The sequence below is a fragment of the Mobula birostris genome, chromosome 9 (genome assembly GCF_030028105.1).
Source record: "Mobula birostris isolate sMobBir1 chromosome 9, sMobBir1.hap1, whole genome shotgun sequence".
Lineage (NCBI taxonomy): Eukaryota > Metazoa > Chordata > Chondrichthyes > Myliobatiformes > Myliobatidae > Mobula > Mobula birostris.
In genome coordinates, this window is record NC_092378.1 from 150,192,206 (window position 1) to 150,214,475 (window position 22,270).

The 22,270-nt window shown below is 42.9% G+C and overlaps 1 protein-coding gene across 5 annotated transcripts in view; it reads right to left on the bottom strand.

Annotated features, from left to right (window-relative positions):
* The window catches only part of trrap (transformation/transcription domain-associated protein), a 315,964-nt gene that overhangs the window by 90,160 nt on the left and 203,534 nt on the right, over positions 1–22,270 (bottom strand). For all 5 annotated transcript variants that reach the window (XM_072269108.1, XM_072269109.1, XM_072269106.1 and 2 more), the window contains exons 53-56: positions 17,906–18,193; positions 9,958–10,095; positions 6,664–6,776; positions 6,040–6,175 (exon numbers count right to left, since the gene is read on the bottom strand). In XM_072269108.1, the coding sequence (XP_072125209.1) occupies positions 6,040–6,175; positions 6,664–6,776; positions 9,958–10,095; positions 17,906–18,193 (675 nt within the window). The remainder of the gene's footprint in view (positions 1–6,039; positions 6,176–6,663; positions 6,777–9,957; positions 10,096–17,905; positions 18,194–22,270) is intronic.

Sequence of the window (22,270 nt, forward strand, 5' to 3'; positions counted from 1 at the left end):
GGCACATGACCCCAGTCATTATCAATACTCTTCAGAGTTTGTTTGCCTGGCATCAGTGCTCACTTGTGATATGCACCAGCTGCTCATACAAGCATCCCATGGCTTCATGTGACCCTGATTCGGGGTGGGGGGCTAAGCAAGTGCTACACCTTGCTCAAGGGTGACCTGCAGGCTAGTAGAGGGAAGAAATGACATACACCTCCTTTGGTAAAGATGTATCTCCACCCTGCCAGCCAAGCTTGGGTTAAATAGGCAGGGTACTGGGCAGTGCGGCTTGTTGAACCAGAAGGCCCTGTTCCACACCATATCTCTTAAATAAATATAAATAAAATACATAATGAATGCCAACACACCATATCTCTTCATAACAAGCCTATTAAGTGCAAGCCACTTTGAGGGATCTATGAATGTGGACCCACAAACTCCTTCTGTTCCTCCACACTACTAAAAATCTTGCTATTAACTCAATATTTTCTGCTTTCAAATTTGACATTCCTAAGTGAATAACTTCACACTTTTCCGGGTTGAACTCCGTCTGCCATTTCTCAACCAGGCTCTGCAACTCATCAAATGTCCAATTGTAGCCTACAGCAACCTTTTACACTATGTAGCTGATGGGCTGTGGGACCTCCTTCCGAGCTGCATCTCTCTATGACATTAAAACTAAAGGCAAGGCCAGGTTGCCCCCATTCACAGAGGTTGGAGTATTTCTCATGCTCGTGGTGTACTGGTGGGATTCTGTGCCAATGTACTTTAGAATGAGGAGAGGCAGAGATAGGGTACTTTGTTTAAAACATTTCCCAATATGCTAATATCATTAGAAAGGTCAGCATTTAATGCCCACAAACCCAAGTGGGTACTAGTTCCACATTAGGTAAGGCTGAAAGATGAATTTTTAATAACAACAGTGCTTCTTTTAAAATTCCAGATCCATTTAATCACATACTGAGCTGCTCTGGTGGGATTTGAACTCATATCGCCAGGTCAAGAGGGTCCAGGTTTCTCGATACTAGTCCAGTAACTTAACCAGTGAGTTACCCAATCTTGCATGTACAGGAATGACTTTCCAACACAAACTATGAGATAATGGCAACATGAACTTTTTCTGAAACCAAATGAGGAATCTCCCAAAAACTCTAACAAATGTCTGTCTACAGCCGTACGTTGGAGAGCATTCTGACCGGTGTGGAGGATCACAGGAGGCTGTAGACTCAGCCAGATCCATCAGGCGCACAACACTCCCTAGTTTCAAAGGACATCTTCCAAAGGTAACTCTTCAAGGTCAAATCCATCATGAAGGGCCCTCACCATCCCGGACACACCCTCTTCTCATTACTCCCACCAGGGAGGAGGTACAGGACCCTGAAGACCCACATTCAACATTTTAGGAACAGCTTAATTCGCTCGGTCATAAGATTTCTGAATGGCCCATGGACCCACGAGTACTACCTCGCTATTCCTCTTTTTGTATTTTTTTAAAAACCTTAGCCTACACTCATTGGCCGCTTTATTAGGTGCACCTGTACAACTACTTGTTAATGCAAATTATGCGGCAGCGACTCAACGCATAAAAGCATGCAGACATAGTCAAGAGGTTCAGTTTTTTTTAGACCAAACAACAGAACAAGGAAGAAGTGTGATCTAAGTGGCTGTGACTGTGAAGTGATTGTTGGTGCCAGACAGGGTTGTTTGAGTATCTCAGAAACAGCCGAACTCCTGGAATTTTCACAGACAATGGTCCCTAGAGCTTACAGAGAATGGTATGAAAAACAAAAAAAAATTCTAGTGAGTGGCAGTCTTGTGGGCGAAAACTCCCTGTTAAAGACAGAGGTCAAAGGAGAATAGACAGACTGGTTCAAACTGACAGGAAGGTGACAGTAACTCAAATAATCACATGTTACTACAGTGGTGTGCAGAAGAGCATCTCTAACGCACAATACATCAAACCTTGAAGTGGATGGCCTACAGCAGCAGAAGACCACAAACATACACCCGTGGCCACTTTATTAGGTACAGGAGGTACCTATATTGTGGCTATTGAGTGTATCGTCTTACACTGTAGTGCTGCTAGTAAACAACAAATCTCACATCAGTGTTAATAAATCCTGATTCAGGAGCACACAACTGGAGACAAGGAGGCACGTGCCAGAAAGGTAACAAAGCACGCCTTAGTTTGATCAGAATTGTCTTTTTAGCAGCATACAACGCCTGCTCTCATCAGTTCCAGTAAAAGTAGGGTGAATGAAATATTAAACAGAAACAAGCTAATTCAATCCCAGATAAACAGAATAAACACCAATATAGCTTCGAGCCTTTCGTGCCAATCGGCTTCGTAACCTTGCTCTGAACTTCTTAATTTAGTTGTGAAAATGGAAAACAAAGAAAATAATACTTATTTACATCAGCCTGTAGTCAGTTAATAACACTGTGTACTGCTGCTGTTTATTGTCTCATTAACAAAGGCTGAAAAACATGCTCATTGGAAAAACCTGACTCATGCAAGCAAACACTCAGTAAATGGAGGAGAAACAGAGGGTCGATAATGCAATGCTGGAACCTGCCCGAATATTCCCAACACTGTGTTTTACTTACCACCAGATTTACTCACTCAAACACATGCTGCAAAACTCTCCCTGGAGGCCACAAAAGATCATATAGTCATAATAGTATCTTTGGGTGGCGGGGTGAAGATACATCTTAACCAAAGGAAGTGTAAGGTACTCCTTCTCTCCGTTAGCCTGCAGGTCACCCTTGGGCAAGGTGTAGCACCTGCCTAGACACAACCACCGGCCCCCCCACCCCAATCAGGGTCACATAAAGCCATGGGAGAAGGTCTGTAGAAAAATTTGCCAAAAATAGTCATGGTCATGAGACCAAGATCACCCACATCATATGACACAGCACATAATGAGAGAGTGAGTGAGTAATACCTTGTGAGGAAAGGTTGAGTGAACTAGGGCTTTAAAGTGGAATGTATAACACTACAGACAGAAACAGGCCTTCAGCTCACAACGTTGTGCAAGTTAATTAAATCAGTAATTAAATGCCTAACTAAACTAATACTTTCTGCCTACACAATGTCCATATCCCTTCCTTCCTCTGCACATTCACATCTCTATCTAAGAACTGCTTAAACTCCTCTATGTATCTGCCTCCACATTCAATGCACCCACCAGTCTGTGTAAAGAATACTTGCCCTTGCACACCTTCGTTGAACTTACTCATTCTCAGCTTAAATGCACGTCCCTAGTAATAGACAGTTTGACCCTGGAAAAAGTGATCAAAAACATTACAGAGGGCGGGAGGTTACCCTGCAGAAACTGTACTCAGTTTTCCCAACACCGGCATGGTGTTACAGATAACAAGTTGGTAACGAACAGACATTCACGCAATTATTCAAGGGCATTCACATAAATACAATCAATTTTCAGATGAGCAAACAGAACATCAGGGAGCACAACTCTCCTTTGTAGCGTACATCCAGGCAAGTGGGAAGACAATCACGTCAGCAGCACAGCGTTAATTATTCAACGGCTCAGAAGGTGTCAGTGATTTTCACCGCCAAGAGGATGAAAGGAAGCCTTGAAGACCAACTCACCCAATCCCAACTAAGCCAAGGCTGTCAGGAGAGCAAGAATGTCTCCTCCAAGATTCATAACCAGTCACCATTCTGTTTCTTAAACTCATCTGGATGTGCACCATGTGTATAATCCCAATGCCATACTGCAGGGTCTCTGAAACGACAGAGAAATCCACTCCAGTACTGAGCATCTGTTAGCCTGACTCGCTGCATCAATCATTAAGGACACTCGCCACGCAGGACGAGTCCTCTTCTCATAGCAAAGTCAGCGAGGAGGTAGAGGAGCCTGAAGAACCACATTCAACGTCTTAAAAACAGCTCCTTCTCCTCGGCCATCATGCGTCTGAATGGTCCATGAACACGCCCTCCTCTTGTGCCAAGATGAGGTCACCCACAGAGTGGAGGAGCAATACCTTATATTCTGATATTTTGTCCAGGAAGCCTCCCACTTGATGGTATTTATATTGATTTCTCCTTCTGGTGAACTATTCCTCCCCCGCCCCCCCCCCCCACCGCGTCGTCTCTATTCTCTGCTCTGACCCTTCACTTCTTCTCAGCTGCCTGTTATTTCCCCGTGTCCCCTCCTCTTTCCCTTCCTCCTATTGGTTACCACGCTTCTGGCACCGACATAGCATTTCTGCAACTTACTAACTCTAACCCGCACACCATTGTTGGATGTGGGAGGAAACCGGAGCACCTGGAGGGAACCCACGTGGTCACAGGGAGAACGTACAAACTCCTTACAGACAATGGCAGGAATTGAACCCTGATCTTCTGATCTCTGCCACTGTAAAATGTTACACTACCACTACGCTACCGTGCCACCCATGACATACTAAACGTCCTCAAACTCCTAATGAAGTACAGCCATTGGCATGCCTATTTTGTGATTGCATCAATATGAATACCAGGCAAGTCCTTACCGAAGGACAAAATGCATCCTTTAATCCCAAGGCAAGATATCATTTGAAACCATTGTCAAGCTGGAATCACAGGGGAGCTGCTGAACTGCACATGGTGCCACAGGGTAGGACTATCACTCAATACTGTATCGAGGACAAAGAGCTGACCACCAACTACTGGCCCTCACAGCTGGAAAGCAGGGTGAATAAAGAAAATGAAAGAAATCCCAGACATCAGGCAGCTATTCCATATTTCTGTGGCACATCTTCTGATAGCTGGTGCTGTAAAGTGCTACTCTAACCACCATGCTACCATAACACCCATGACAAACCAAATCTCCTCAAGCTCCTAATGAAATCAGAGACCAGCCACGAGGTGAGGCATCACCAACAGTCTGACAAAAGCAACAGTGAGGTAAGGAGGCTACAGTGCTTGAGTATGTATCACAGAACGGAGTATAGCACAGTACAGGCCCTTCAGCCAACATTATTGTGTCGACCTTTTAACCTACTCCAAGATTAATCCGACTCTTCCGACCTAAATAAGCCCCTATTTTTCTATCATCCACATACCTATCTACGAGTCTCTTAAATGTCCCAAAATGTATCTGCCTCTATCACCTTCCCTGACAGCGTGTTCCACACACCCAACACTCTTTGTGCAAAAAACCTACTCTGACATTCCATGTTATACTTTCGTCCAATCACTTTAAAATTATATACCCTCGTTTTAATCATTTTCGCCCAGGTAAAGTCTCTGGCTGCCCACTTTAACTATTCCTCTTAACATCTTATACACCTCTATCAAGTAATCTCTCATCCTCCACTCCAAAGAGAGAAGCCCTAGCTCACTCAACCTATCCTCATAAGAAAATGCTCTCTAATCTAGGCAGTGTCGTGGCAAATCTCCTCTGCACCTTAATTAAAGCTTCCAAGGGGAGAAAAAGAAAATGACTGGGGTAGGAAGGGTTTCTTGATTTTATTTTTTATTTATAAGAGATATAGCATGGTAACAAACTCTTCAGCTCTATGAACCTACGCTGGCCAATTTCACCCATGTGACCAATTAACCTACTAACCCATACATCTTTGGATTGTGGGAGGAAATTAGAGCACCTGGTGGAAACCCATGTGGTCTCAGGGAGAACATACAAACTCCTTGCAGACAGCAGTGAGGATTGAACGCAGGTCACTAGTGCTATAACAGCATTTTACTAACTGCTATGCTACCATCTTTTGTATCATGAAGAATTTTAAACCAGAAATGACTTGTAAACTCCACCATGGCCAATGCCAAGCCTGGCTGTGAATGGAGGAGGGTTGGGCAAGGGGCTAGCAACCCCTTCCTGTAGATACCCAGAGCTACAGAAACACCAGCAGCATCTCCAGAGACCTTCTCTCTGGGACAGGAAGGATCTTCAAAGATGGACTACACCTGGGCTAGACTGGCCCAGGACAGTGGACTCTGGCGAGCCACTGTTGGAGGTTAATGTCCCAATAGAGGTGATGGGCTTAAGGAGAAGAATGGGAGCGGGGCAAGGATAGAGAGTTGCCTACCTGCACCAGTGCTTCTTTCATAGCTGCCCAGTTAGAAACTCTCCAAGCACATTCCAGCACTAGGTATGGATTAACATGTCCTTTGGACTGGCCATACTCAGTCAGAGACTCCCATTGGTTTAGTTCCTTTGAGCAGCTGTTCAAGATGGAAAAGAATAATGACAGCTTCAGCCATGCACAGATTTAACAAATACCAATAATCCCAGACCTTCCAATTCACTGTAGTTAAGGTTAAGGAGAGAAAGCAGGAGAAAGGGGTTGAGAGGAAAAATAAATCAGTCATAATGGAATGGAGGAATAGTTTCGATGGGCCAAAAGGCCTAATTCTGCTCCTATGAATTATGGTCTAAGATCTTTATTCCAGTACCACCCTGATAAATCTTTTTGGCAAACACTCTACACGCTAGTGATCCACAAATGGACACAATAATCTAGGTGATAACTCATTTTGTGATTATCAAAAGGTCTCAGATAAGACTGTGATTGGAAGAGGGGGTGGACATTGCCTTGGCAATAGGCAAAACAATGGGAGGAGAGCATGCTTCCAGTAGGAACAGCATCTTTAAATTGCCCAGCACGGATGTTTAAAGACCTGGGGGAGAACGGAGTGGCCAAAATACCTACCGATTCCAATGGTCCTCCCACAGCTGGTACTCTGGAAATATGGCAGGCGAGGCGTTGTTTCGTTCATTCTCCTTCCTTGCTTTGTCCATGGCTTTCTCGTAGGTCTCCTGTGCCTTTTGAATTGCGCAAAACATCCTTGGTTACACAAGATTTCCAGTCGGAAAGCAACATTAAAAATATAATCGCTTGTCAGGATTAATAGCTGCTCTTTTGCACAGTTCACATCCAGAGAATTTTACAGCTAAGAGTACATAAAGTCTAAGGGCATCCATGCTTCACTCAAACCGAATACCACATTCTTCACCCAGAACAATCCTTCACCTCCATTCTCTGCATGTTTATCAAACCTACACTGCAGTTGCAAATGTGACAAAGTTTGTTCTGTGGCAAATAGTCCAGCTCAAGCTTGGAGTCAGTTACAATGTCATGCAGCAAGGAAACAGACCCTTCAGCCCCAGCTCTTTACACCAATAAAGATGTCCATCTAAGCTAGTTCCACTTGCTTGCATTTTATTTACTTATTTAGAGATACTGTATAGAACATGTCCTTCCGGCCCACCAAACCACTGGGCCCAGCAACTCTTGCCTAATCACAGGACAATTTATAATGACCAATTTACCTACTAACCAGTACGCCTTGGACAGTAGGAGAAAATGGGAGCACGTAAAAACTTTCTTACAGAAGATGTCAGAATTAAACTCCAAACTTTGACGCCCCGAGCTGTAATAGTGCTGTGCTAACTGCTACGTGACTGTAGCACATATCCATATAAACCTGTCCTATCCAAGTGACTTTTAAATGCTGTTAAAGTACCCGCTTCAATCATTTCCTCCAGCAGTTCATTCCATATACTTCGGGTGAAAGAGTTGTCCCTCAGATTCTTATTAAATCTTTCCCCTCTCACCTTAAGCCTATACCTTAGTTCGTGCTCACCCAACCCTGGGAAAAATTTTGCGTAGCTACCTACGAGTTTGCAGATGATACCACTATAGAGGATCGCATCTCAAATAGTGATTGAATTGGAGAACAGGATGGCGATAGAGAACTTAGTGTTGTGGTGTCATGACAATAACCTTTACCTCAATGACAGCAAAAGAGCTGGTCATTGACTTTAGAAAAGGGGGGTGAGGGCAGTGCACACGCTTCTGTCCACATCAACTGTGTTGAAATTAAAGGGTTGAGTCAATCACTTTACATACAGACACCTTTGTGCCTAGCGTCACTTTATGGACATTAAAATCAATGTATATAAACTATTTTATTTATTTATATCTTTTTAAAATTTTTGTGTTCTTTAACATTGTGTTTTTTTTTGTGCTGCATAAGATCTGGAGTAACAATTATTTTGTTCTCTTTTACACTTTTCTACTGGGAATGACGTTACTCAATCTCAAATCTGGAATCTCCTCACTCTTCAAGTTCCTAGACATGAACATCACCAAAAACCAGTCGTGCTCCAGTCACTTTGATGTCACGGCCCAGAAAGCTCACCACACCTCTACTTTGCTGTAAGGTCACCCCTCAGTTTCCTACACCAAGAATCAAGTTGTAGCTTGGCCCCAAAGTCCTGGTGACATCCTGATAAATCTTTACTGTATGCTTTCCATTTGTTTGTTATCTGTCCTCTAGCCTGCAAACAATAACAGAAATAAAGGTCCACCTGTGCCAACTCTGCCTGAGGGGACAACAACCAGCTCTCCCTGCTCAGAAATCCTCTTTGTTGCGTCCTGATTCCTCCTTTGATTGCCACGCCTTGATCATTGCAAATACTCTCCCTTCCTAAGGAAGGAGTTTGCCAAAAGGCAGCCAGAGATCGGCAGCAAGTCTGCAAAATCTGGGTTGCTTGCAGTCTTGGCATCATGGTAACACGGCAGTTCGCGCACTGCCTTAAAGCGCCAGTGAATAGGGTTCAATTCCTGCTATCGTCTGTAACAAGTTTGCATGTTCTGCCCTTGAATGCGTGGGTTTCTTCTAGCTGCTCCAGTTGACCCCCAGGTTCCACAGACATACAGGATAGGGTTAGTAAATTGTGGCCATGCCATGTTGATGCCACAAGCATAGCGACACTTGTAGGATGCCCTCAACTCAATGCTTGGGCTGTGTTGGTTGTGGACGCAAACATCATATTTCACTGTATGTTTCAATGTACATGTGACAAATACTGTAAATCTTTTTTTTTCCTGAACAGCTAAAGTGCAGCAGTAATCGCCACACACCTGATTGGTGGGGGGAATCCTAACGTCTCCTCCCACTTCAGCTAGTCTATCAGGGAACCACTTGAAGAAACCTGCACCCCGTGTGTATCACTTACTTCCCAAAGCAGTTATGAAAATGAGGTGGGAAATGCCTAGGCACAAGAGATTCTGCAGATACTGGAAATCCAGAGCAACATGCTCAGAAGGCTGGAGGTCAGCAGGTCAGGCAGTATCCATGGATGGTAATAAAAACAGTCGATGTTCTGGGCTGAGACGCTTCCTTCATCAGGACTGGAAAGGATGGGGAAAGATACCAGTAAAAGAAGGGGTTGGAGGGGAGGGATACAGGAATATAAGATGGCAAGTGATAGATCGGCAAAGCCAGGTGGAGGAATGGGTGGGTAGATTTGGGTGGTGGGGGGGGGGGAGAAATGAAGTGAAAAGCTGGGAAGTGACAAGTGGAAGAGGGAAAGGGCTAAGGAAGGAGGAATCTTACAGGAGAGGAGAGTGAATCTTGGGACAAAGGGAAGGAGGAGGGGGAACCAGATGGAGGTGATGGGCAGGCAGGAGAAGAGGAGGCTTAAGAGAGTAGACAGAATGAGAAATGGAAAACAAGACGAGGGAGGTGGGAGAAATCAATGTTCATGCCGTCCACTGGAGGTTACCCAGACAAAATATAAGGTGTTGCTCCTCCAAACTGTCTCATCATGGCAGTAGAGGACTGATGTGTCGGAATGAGAATGGGAAGATGAATTTAAATGGCAGGCCACTGGAATATCCCAGCTGTTGCAGTACACAGAATGTATAAGTCGGCTGAACAGACTGAAGGGCCTTGGCCTGAAAAGTTGTCTGTTTATTCCCCTTCAGATAAACCATGCCTGCCTCCTTGACTGATTGTCTGCTCTGCTTTGGCTGTGACCACAAATTTCCCACGAAAACTTTGCAAACCTAATCCGAATCATTGATATAGAAAGAGTTATTAATATGCATTAACTAGAGTTTAGAAAGCATTCACCGTGAAATGAAGGCAAGCAGGCAAATTGAATTGCTTGAGACAGACTGAATCCCAGGGCTCTTAGAGGAGTGCTACTGATGTACCTGCTCAAAGAAGCCATGCTGCTCGTAGGCAATTGCTGTAGCAGTCTCGGGGAACTTGCACCGCTTTTGCCAGAGACCAGCCCACATGTCCTCCTCCTGAAGTAAGGAGTACAGCTCTGCCAGCGAATCCAAAATTTCCTGCAAAGAAATTAAAGTCAATCACTCAAACACCTGCAGATGATGTAAATCCGAAATACAAACAGAAAATGCCAGAAGTCAGCCAGTCAAGCAACATCTGTGGAAGGAGGAACATTCAACGTTTCACCACAACTTGTCTACTTGACTCTACTGGGCCACTCAAAACCCCACCCACCCTGGACATTTTCTCTTTTTCCACAACTCTATTCGGACAGAAGATACAAAAGCCTGAAACCACATACCACCAGGCTCAAGGACAGCTTCTCCCTGATATTGTCAGACTACTGAATGTACCTTTGTACAATAAGATGGACTCATTGCCATAACACTCTCCCTCATTATAATCTTGCACCTTACTGTCTGCCTGCACTGCACTTTCTCTGTAACTGCTGTACTTTATTGTGTTTGTTTCTCCTTGTTCAACCTCAGTGCACTGTGCAATGGACAGGATGAGTTTTTCAGTACATGTGACAAAAATAAACCAATATACCTTCACTCAGAGGGTTTTGCGAATATGTACCCTGCTGTTGTAAGACTATTGAACAGTTCCTGCAGCTTCTACGTTCTCCCCATGACCATGTCAGTTTTCTCTGGGTGCTCCAGTTTCTTCCCACAGCCATAGATGTACCAGTTGGTAGGTGAATTGGTCAGTGTAAATTGTCCCATGATTAGAATAGGGTTAAACTGGGGGTCTTGCTGGGTGGCACTGCTCGAAGAGCGGGAGGGCTTATTCTGCGCTGTATCTCAATAAATAAATAAAAAACAAACAAGCAGAAGGCAGATTCTTGACCTCCCAATCTACCTCGTTATGGCCCTTGCACCTGTCTGCCTGTACTTTCTCTGTAACTGTAAAACTTTACTCTGTGTTCTGATATTGTTTTCCCTTGTACTACCTCAATGTACTGATGTGACAAATTGTACACAAATCAAATTTTCAAATGAACATCAGTACATACAACAATAATAAACCCACTTACCAAATTGTCCAATTTATTAAAAACTAAATGTACTTGCAAATTACTATACCACAGTGCTTAAGAGTTCAAGTAATTGGATAAAATAAGGTTTAGGAATAAATGTTTTTCAACCTAGTAAATCATGACAGGGAATTTACTAGGTTGAAAAGCATTTATTCCTGCAAATCTGCAAATCTTCAGAAGCACCCACAAAATTCTGGAGGAACTCAACACACCAAGCAGCATCTACAGTGGGGATTATACAGTTGACATTTCAGACCGAGACACTTCATCAGGTCAATCCTGATGAAGGTCTGAAGGATCACAGCATGAAATGTAGCACGAAATAGTGCTGAAGATGACGTAGCTGGTTTACAAACAGAGGCAATGTGTATTGAGGAAAGGCTATTGATAGGGCAAAATTGCATTCAACAGAATGAGTTGCAACGTAAAAGGAGGACAAAATCGAAAAGGGTGAATACAGGACTGAAGGTGTTATATTTGAATGTGCTGAAAGAAGATTACAGCTGGGAGTTTAATGTCCAAGGATATACATTGTATCAAAACGACAGGCAGGAAGGCAGAGGGGATGGCGTTGGTAAAAAAAAAAAAAAAATGAAATCAAATCGTTAGAAAGAGGTGATAAAGGGTCGGTAGGTGTTGAACCATTGTGGATAGGGCTAAGGAACTGCAAAAGTAAAAATACCCTGATGGAAGTTGTATATAGACCCCCTAACAGTAGTAAAGATGTGGTCTACAAATTACAATGGGAGATAGAAAATGCATGTCAAAAGGGCAATGTTACAATAGTTATGGGGGACTTCCATATGCATATAGATTGGGAAAAACAGGTTGGTGCTGGATTCCAGGAGAGAGAATTTCTAGAGTGCCTATGAGATGACTTTTTAGAGCAGCTTGGGGTTAAGCCCACTAGGGGATCAGCTATTCTGGATTGGGTGTTGTGCAATGAACCAGAATTGATTAGAGAGCTTAAGGTAAAAGAACCTTTAGGGGCAAGTAATCATAATATGATTGAATTCAGCCTAAATTTTGAGGAGAAGCTAAATGCAGGTGCATCAGTATTACAGTGGAGTAAAGGGAATTACAGAGGCATGAGAGAGGAATTGGGCAGAAATGATTGGAAAAGAACACTGGCAGGTTGACAGCAGATGAGCAATGTCTGGAATTTCTGGAAGCAAATCGGAAGGCACAGGATATATAAATCCCAAAGAGGAAGAAGTATTCTAAAGGAAAGAGGACACAATAATGGCTAATGAGAAAGTCAAAGCCAACATAAATGAGATCGGAGCTAAGAGGAAAATAAGAGGAAAAATCAGCCATAATGAAATGGCAGAGCAGACTCGACGGGTTGGATGGCATAATTCTGCTCCTATATTTTATGGTCTTATGAAACGTTGACTGTTTATTTCTCTCCATAGATGTTGTGTGACCTGCTGAGTTCATCCTGTATTTTGTGTGCATGCTTTTCAGTCCAATATGATTGCAATAACCCGTATCAGCTAGAACTTCTATAATAGTCCTGCAGAATATTCCACTCTGCTTCTTGCCTACTTTCCTTAGAAAGTGGGTGATGCATCTCTGGACCTCTATCCCAGAGGGTTACAGAGGCTGGATTATTGGAGGTATTTAAACAGATATACTTTTGAAAGAGCAGGGAACTGAGGGCTATGGGGAACTGGCACAGAAAAGATACCGCCCGGTGTAGATCAGCCACAATTGACAGGGCAAAACAGATGGTCGAATGGCCTACGCCTGTTCCTATGCCATTACTATTGCTTCTGCTGCCAGTATCCTTTGGGAAATGTATTCCAGGATACTCTGCATAAAACAGGTTCACTTCAGTTCTTAAACCAAATAGCAAAACCTTAATCATGACAGTTTAGCAACACTATAACCAACTTGACCACCGTGCACTAAAATGGACATTTCTTTTTGTTTCTAATAGTGTTTTCTTATAACAATTGCATATAATTTATGTTTAAATCTATGTTTTTCTTGTGAACACTGCCCACGTGACGCTGCTGCAAGTTAAGTTTTTCATTGTACCTACGCATACATTACCTGTGCATATGACAAACTCAACTAGACATGAACCCCAATCTTCCAGTCAAAGTAAATAAAACTTTATCTCTCTCCACCAGACCCATAACTCTGTTATGGAGTTAAGAGTGTTGATTAAAGATCACCTTTTTTGTCATATGTACATTGAAACACACAGTGAAATGTGTCGTTTGCGCCAGCGACCAACACAGTCTAAGATGCACTGCGGGGCAACCCTTAAGTGTCACCTTGCTTCTCGCGCCAACGTATTAACCCTAACACATATGTCTTTGGAATGTGGGAGGAAACTACAGCACATGGTGATGGGGAGAATGGACAAGCTCCTTAGAAAAAGCGGTTGAACTTGAACTGCAATCTTATGTTTGGTTCTGTAAAGTGTTACACTAACCGCTATGCCACCATGCCATCAGGGTAATGGACAGAGGACTGGAGTGGGAAATAACCATAAAAACCATCCAGGCAGACGGAATCTTCAACTTGTAATTCATTTGTGGCAACAATGGTGTGGTATGTTCCTTTTGCTAAGTTCTAAGTAAATTTATTATCAAAGTACATATATGTCACCACATACAACCCTCAGATTCATTTTCTTGGAGGCATTCACAGTAAATACAAAGTAACAACAGAATCAATGAAAGACCACACCAATCAAGACAAACAACCGATGTGCAAAAGACAACAAACTGTGCAAATCAAAAACAAAAGAAATAATAATTTTAAAAAAGTAATAAATATCAAGAATATGGTACGAAAGGTCCTTGAGAGTGAGTCCACAGATTGTGGGAACAGTTCAGTGATGGGGCGAGTCATGTTCATAGACAATTAAGGAATGGAATCTTGATCACGATTGAAACTAGAAAATTGTCTTGTTTCCTTTAGAGCAGTAAAGCCTAAAGAAAGATTTAATAGTTGATTGAAATAATTAATTTAGGAGCTATTAAACTGTTTCTCAACCTCATCTGCTCCAAGGAACACAACCCAAATTTCCTTGTGGCACCCGATATCCCCCCTCACTGATAAACCTTCATTAGACAACTAACTTCCCAAATATAAAAGCAGAATCATTGCCACAAATGAATTACAAATTCAAGGATTTTTCTGCTTGAAAAGTTTTCTGATTAAGTGTTTCTCACTACTTTAAATCACTGACAATTAACCACAAAATTCTGACTCCATAACGAACATTAGCAGCTTCAACAGCTACACTAGGGAGGTCAGTAATAGCAACAGTCTACTGGGAGTACTCAGCTGATCCAGCAGTATCAGTGCAAGGAAAGCAAATAGTCAGAGTCATAGAGCACTATCAACACAGAAACAGGCCATTTGGCCCATCAAGTCCATGTAGGCTGGTCTTCTGCCTAGTCCCATCTACCAGCATTCAGACCATTGCTCTCCACACCATTCTCATCCATTGCCTATCCAAACCTCTCTTATATGTTACAATTGAACCTACTTCCACCACTTCTGCTGGCAGCTCCTTCCACTCTCACCACCCTCTGAGTGAAGTTCTCACTCAGTTAAAAGCTTTCTTTACGAATTGTAGACATTAAGGGTTGAAAGCAGACATCAGGATCACTGAAAGAGTGAGAAGTTTCACCAGGTTGGAATGGCACATTTCTTCATTTGTTGTCAGTCCCTTCCTTGGCGGTTGCTATGGATGTGGACAGTGTGGAAGCCGTCAGGGCGTGTGATCGACTGAGGGTGAGAAAAAATACCAGTGGAACAGGGGAAGGAGAGAGCAACACACAGATTAAACGAGAACAGAGTGTGGAAGGGAAGAGAGGGAGACCACCTTCTGCCCACTGCTATCACAATGGTATCCACAAAAGCACGACTGGCCTAAAGACCATATATCTATCATGGCTGATTTATTATCTGTCTCAACCGCATTCTCCAGCCTGCTCCCCATATCCTTTGATATCCTGACTAAACAAGAACCTATCAACTTCTGCTTTAAATGTGTTGTCCTCCACAGTCGTATGTGGCAATGAATTACATAGATTCACTACTCTCTGGCTAAAGAAATTCCTCCTTGTCTCTGTTCTAAATGGACGTCCCTCTATTCTGAGATGTGCCCTCTGGTTCCAGGCTCTTCCACTACAGGAAATATCTCTCCACATCCACTTTTTCAAGATCTTTCAATGTTTAATAGGTTTCAATGAAATACCACCTCTCATTTTTCTGGACTTCAGTGAATACAGGCCCAGAAACATCAAACATTCCTTACATGTTAACCCTTTCATTTCCAAGATAATTTTCGCAAGCCTCCTCTGGATCCTCTCCAATGCCAGCATATCCTTTCTTTGATAAGGCAACCAGAACTGCTGACAATATTCCAAGTGTGGTCTGACCAATGCTCCAGAAAACATCAGCATTACATCCTTACTCTTATATTCTAGTCCTCTCTAAATGAATGGCAACATTGCATTTGTCTTCCTTACTACAGGCTCAATCTGCGAATTAAGGAAGCGAGAGGGAGTTGAATTTACCAGTGCTTTAAGAATCAGCCCCCAATGGTACCCAGAAAATCTTCATGATACTGTACAAGGAAAACGAACGGCAGGCTTTGTCCAAACATGAAGTGTGCACTTGGGAATGACACCAGCAACAGGTGAAACGAGGCAGCTTGCAGAAATTAGAGACACGGCTGTGTATTCAGACATAAATATCCTGCCAGAGGTACACAAACAATGCCGGTTTCCAGTTGCAACTTAAAGAACTGTAGACATTTCATTTCTGTTTTAAAAGCCCTGATGAGAGCACACCATCATTGTACATCTAATCATGGACTGGAGGAGTACAGGTCGACCACCTCAAATCCAGCTGCATTGGCTGTTAACGCAAATGTGGCATTTCACTGTATGTTTACATATACATGTGATAAATAAATAAATTTGAATCTGATTCTAATATAATCCCTCCCATCTCAGTCTGAAAGGAAACTAGATCCTGAAGTATACAAGAAATCCGGGTACAACCTACAGAAGGCTATTTTAAGGGCGATTTTGATTGAAGTTAGAAATGGAATCAGATCCATATCAGCTCTGACAGATTTTGCAGGCCATTATTTCCTACAAGGTGAAACGTAACCTCATGAATGACTGCGATGCTTCACTCCCAGGTGAGCTTATTGCTTTTCATGCACACTTCGAAAGGGAGAATAAAACTACAGCTGTATGAATCCCTGCAGCATCTGGTGACCTTGTGATTTGTCTTGGAGACCAACGTGAGAACATCTTTCGAGAGGGTGAACCCTTGCAAGGCGTCAGACCCTGACGGTATACCTGATACGGCTCTGAAAACCTGTGCCAACCAACTGTCAGGAGTGTTCAAAGACATCTTCAATTTCTCACTGCTGCAGCTGGAAATTCCTACCCGCTTCCAAAGGGTGACAATCATACCGATGCCTAAGAAGAGCAGGGTGATCTGCCTCATTGACTATCACCCAGTGGTACCAACACCTACTGCGATGAAGTGCTTTGAGAGGTTGATTGATCATGGCCAGAATCAACTCCCCCACTAAGCAAGGACTGGACCTGCTGCAGTTTGCCTATCACAATAATAGATCTACAGCAGATGCAATCTCACTGGCTCTCGCTCAGTCCTGGATCACACTGACAAAAGTAATGCCTAACTCAGGCTGCTGGTTACCTCAGTTCTAATCAACAAGCTCCAAGACGTGGATCTCTGCACGTTCTGCTGCAACTGGATCCTTGACTTCCTCACCATGAGCCCATACTCACTGCAGATTGGAAATACCATCTCCTCCTCACTGACAATCAACACTAGTGCACCTTAAGGATGCATGATTGGCTCACTTCTATGCTCTCTGCACACACAACTCCATGGCTAGGCACAGCTGAAAAGCCATCTATACACTTGTTGATGACAGCTACTGTTAGCAGAAATCCAGATGGTGACAAAGTGTACTGAAGTGAGATATATCAGCTGGCTGAGTGGTGTTCCAGCAACAACCTTGCACTCAATGTCTATAAGACCAAGAAATTGATTGTGGACTTCAGGAAGAGGAATTCGGGGGAAACACATCATAGAGGGATCAGCAATGGCTATATTTCACTAGGAGTTTGAGGAGATTTGGTGGGTTACCAAAGACTCACAAATTTCAACAGGTGTACTATGGAGAGTATTCTAACTGGTTGCATCACTGTCTGGTGTGGAGGGCACACTGCACAGGATCAGAAAACACTGCAGGAAGTTGTAAACTCAGCCAGCTCCATCATGGGCACTAGCCTCCCCACCATCGAGGTGATGCCTCAAGAAGGCCTCCATCATTAAGAACCCCCATTACCCAGGATATACCCGCTTCTCATTAGTATCATTAGGGAGGAGGTACTGGAGCCTGAAGACACACACTCAACAGTTCAGGAGCAGCTTCTTCTCCTCCACCATAAGATTTCTGAATGGACAATGAACATGAGTTCACTATTTATTTTTGCCCTTTTTTTGCATTATTTACTATATATATAAAATTGTAATTTATAGTTTTCTAAAAAATTATTATATATTGCAATGTACTGCTGGCACAAAACAACTAGTTTCATGACATACGCAGTGATATTAAACCTGATACTGATCAACACTCCTCAAACTCATTCAATTAAACACACCTCATTAATTAAGTTACTTGCCTAGTATCTCTCAGGTAGAGCTGCGAAACATTACCATCTGGCATCCCTCCTGTGAACTGCGTTGGTACATTTACTGCTTTAAATGAGTTCAAGTTATCCTTGCCGACTACGAGAGAAGCTCACCTGTGGTGGTGGAGTGATGCTCTCTTGCTCGTAGAACTCTGACGTTTGACGTGGTTTAATCTGAAGACTCAAGCCCTTTTCAAAAGCCTGGTGTTCCAGCATGAGTGTGGAGCGGAACCAGAGGTTGTGTGTCTTGCCCAGGTACTTGAGCACGCAGGGTCTGATGGAAATGTGGGGGACGCACTGGGACATTGCTTCAACAAAGCAGTTCAGGGCGCTTGGCTGGCAGTCCCTCTGTATCTGGTGGCTCCCACTGCACAGGAAAGGGCTTATTTCTCCCGCCAGTGCCTAAAACAGGGGAAGGAAATGTTTGGAAGTTTAAAATCAAAGACCTGCAGATGACAAAGAAATCTGGTATCAATAAAATGAAAATGCTGTAAATACTATCTGGGTAAGGCTGCATCTTTGAGAGGAGAAACAAGTATTAATTCAGGTCAAACAGTTGAACTGCTGAGGGTTTCCGGATTTTGGTTTTATTTTTATTTTGAGATGGAAAACGATAACAGGCCCTTCTGACCCAGTGAGCCCACACTGCCCAATTACAGACGTGACCAATTAACCTACCAACTCGTACACTTTTGAATGTGGGAGAAAACTGGTGCATCTGGAGGTAACCCATACAGTTATGAGACTGAGCTGACAGACAGTGAGGTAACCCATACAGTCATGGGCAGAAACTCCTTACAGACAGTGGCAAAACTGAATCCAGATCGCTGGCACTATAATAGCTTCACGCTATGCTACTGTGCTGCCCCCTGTAATTCAGAAATCATATTATAATGCATAATTAAAAAAATAAAAATTAAGTCTTAAATATACCTAATGAGGTAGCCTCTACTGCCTCCCTGGGCAGAGAATTCCATAGTTTCACTGCTCTCTGGAAAATGCTGTTCCTCCTCACCTCTGTCCTAAATCTACTCCCCTGTACCTTGAGGCTATGGACCCTAGTTCTAGTTCACCTACCAGTAGAAACAGCCTTCCATAGGACCACAAGACACAGGAGCAAAATTAGGTCATTCGGCCCATCTAGTCTGCTCCATCATTCCATTATGGCTGATTTATTTTCCCTCTCAACCCCATTCTCCTGCCTTGTCCCCATAACCTTTGACACGCTGACTAACTAAGAACCTGTCAACCTCCGCTTTAAATAAACTCAATGACTTGACCTCCACTGAATTCCACAGATTCACCACCCCCTGGCTAAAGAAATACCTCTTCATCTCTGTTTTAAATGGACATCCCTATCTAACCCCTTTCGTAAATTTTATATGTGTGGACTAGCAATAGGCAACTAGGGAATGAATGAAGAGACGGTTATTGTCAGGGGTAGGAGAAAAGGTCCACAGTTCAAAGTAAATTTATTATCAAAGTACGTATATGTTACTATACATTACCCTGAGATTCATTTTCTTGTAAGGAATTTTGTAAGAACAACGAAATACAATAGAATCAATGCAAAACCATACACAAAGACTGACAAACAATCAATGTATAAACAAAGACAAACGGTGTAAATACAAAAAATAATAATAATAGATAATAAATAAATAATACTGCGGACATGAGATACAGAGGCCCTGAAAGTGAGTCCATGGGTTATGGAATCAGTTCAGTACTGAGTCAGTTATCCACACTGCTGGCCCCAGGACAGATCTCTGAAAATGACACCATCAAGGTATTTAAGTTACTGAACCTCTCTACTTCCAATCCCCTAATGAGGACTAGATCATGGACCTCTGGCTCCTTCCTCCTGTAGTGGGTGGGACTCCAGAGCATCGGTGATTTGATAAGCTTTAAGATCTCCAGATGAAGTGCAGTAGGCTTGCAGGTAGCAGAACCTCCAACAGAGATTACCTTGGTTGACTAGCCTATTTTGTCCTGGTGGGTTGGATTCGCATCTTAGATCAGACTTGACCTGGATCTGTTTATTGAGCCAGTTTGCACTTTGGTTTATTTCACTATTTCTCTTCCATCAATCTGCCTGCAGCCAACCAACCAGAAAAGCAAGCACAAAACTCACATCTCTGATTGCAATTAATAATGAAGCTGTCTTTTCACTGAACAGAAAATCAAATGCAAAATGATTTTCGAAGAAATATTTGCACGAAATCTGTTAACTTGGAAAGGTGTTTTAACTTCTCCCCAGGGCAGCCAGCGAGATACCAACATCAGTTGCAAATCCTCACAACACTGATCTCGAGAGCCATCTCTCTACGGAACTGATAGTTGCAGTGAAGTGCTTCTTCCTCTGATGTCAAATTTGGATAAAGGATTATATCAAGGGATGAATACTAAATTGTTTCACAGCTCAGACTTGCTGCTGAGGCAAGCTGCCCTTGAAGCTGTGGCTGCTACTGTTTTCTAGGACCAAGGAAGATTGGAAAAACCTCTCGATGTCCACTCAGTAGCCACTTTATCAGCCATCTCCTGTACCTAATAAAGACGCCACTGAATGTATGTTCATGGTCTTCTGTTGCTGTAGCCCATCCGCTTCACGGTTCGATGTGTTGTGCATTCAGAGATGCTCTTCTGCACACCACTGTTGTAATGCATGGCTATTTCAGTTACTGTCACCCTCCTGTCAGTTTGAACCAGTCTGGCCATTCTCCTCTGACTACTCTCATAAACAAGGCATTTTTGTCCACAAAACCACAGCTTACTGGATGTTTTTGTTTTGTATTTTGCACCATTGTCTGTAACCTCTGGAGACTGTTGTGCGTGAAAATCCCAGGAAATCAGCAGTTTCTGAGATACTCAAACCATCCTGTTTGGCGCCAACAATCAAATCATGGTCAAAGTTAGATCACATTTCTACCCCATTCTAATGCTTGGTCTGAACAGCTGAACCTCTTGACCACATCTGCATACTTTTATGCACTGAGTTGCACCTGTATGATTGGCTGATTAAATACTTCCATTAACGAGCAGGTGTACCTAATAAACTGGCCACTAGGTGTAAAATGATCGTTGACATCAATGTTCTGACCTTGGAAGTGTGGAAAATGCTTTTTCTGTAGAATGACTGAGAAAAAAGCTGCTCAGAATGGAGAGTGCAGAGGGATCTTCTCGTGGTCCATGGGTACAGAGCAGTCTCAATATGTTATAATAGACAAACAGCTTAGGGTTTCAAGGTACATGTCCCAGTGTGATTAATTAATTAGAGAACAGAGTCTTCTCCCTTTCTTTATTCTATCCCTTGGAACTTTAAACATGGTTGTAAAATGATCCTGACTTCCTATTCAGGATGGCACATCCATCACCAGAATCTCCACCATCCTGGACATGACCTCGTTTCGATGCTGCCATGGTGGCAGGAGGTACAGATTTTGCACGACATCCATACAGATCATTTCATTCCATCAGTACACTGAGGTTGCACAGTAGAAAACAATAACAGAATGTCATTTACCATGAGAAAATGTAGCTCACTCAGGTTCGCCGATTGAGGGTAAATGCAAGTAGCTTTTTCCACTGAGGTTGGGTGGGACCATAACCAGAGGTCATGGGTTAAGGGTGAAAAGTGAAAAGTTTGAAGGGAACATGAGGGGAAACTTCTTCATTCAGAGGGTCATGAGAGTATGGAATGAACTGTCAGCATAAGTAGTACATGCAAGCTCGATTTCAACGTTTAAGCAAAGTTTGGATAGATATATGGATGACAGGGGTATGGAGAGCTATGGTCCATGTGCAGGCCGATGGGAGTAGGCAGATTAAGTGCTTCAGCATGGACTAGATGGGCCAAAGGGCCTGTTTCTGTGTTGTACTTTTCTATGACTCTAATGCAGCTTAAAGTGTTACAGTTACAGTGCAAGCAAAGAAGAAGGTGCAAGGCCACATTGAGGTAGATTGTAGGGTGAAGAAGTCCATATTTGGAGAATAGAGGGAGAATGAAACAGCATCAGTGAAGAATTAGTGTGGACTTGGTGAGCTGATGGGTCTGTTTCCAACGTCGTGCAAGTTCAAATTCAAAGTAAATGTATATCAAAGCATGCAAATGTCACCTTGAGATTCACTTTCTTGCAAAGAAATATGACAGAATCATTGAAAAAACACAATCAGAGACTGACAATTAATGTTCAAAAGACAAACAGTGCAAATATGACAGACAGACAGATAGATCAACAATGCTGAGAACTTGAGTCCAAAGGTCGTGGAATCAGTTCAGTGTTGAGTTGACGAAGTTATGGTCATCACATCCACTCACAGTTTGGAAGCTACAGTAGATTCGCATACCGTAAACCCAAAGATAGCCGTAAATGTTTACTTGATTTCAAGTTCACAAAACAATGGGTCTCTCTTAAATATGAATCGATTATATTCACCCAAAGAGTGTAAAATACTTGTGTTAAAAGATTAGGGGCCGTG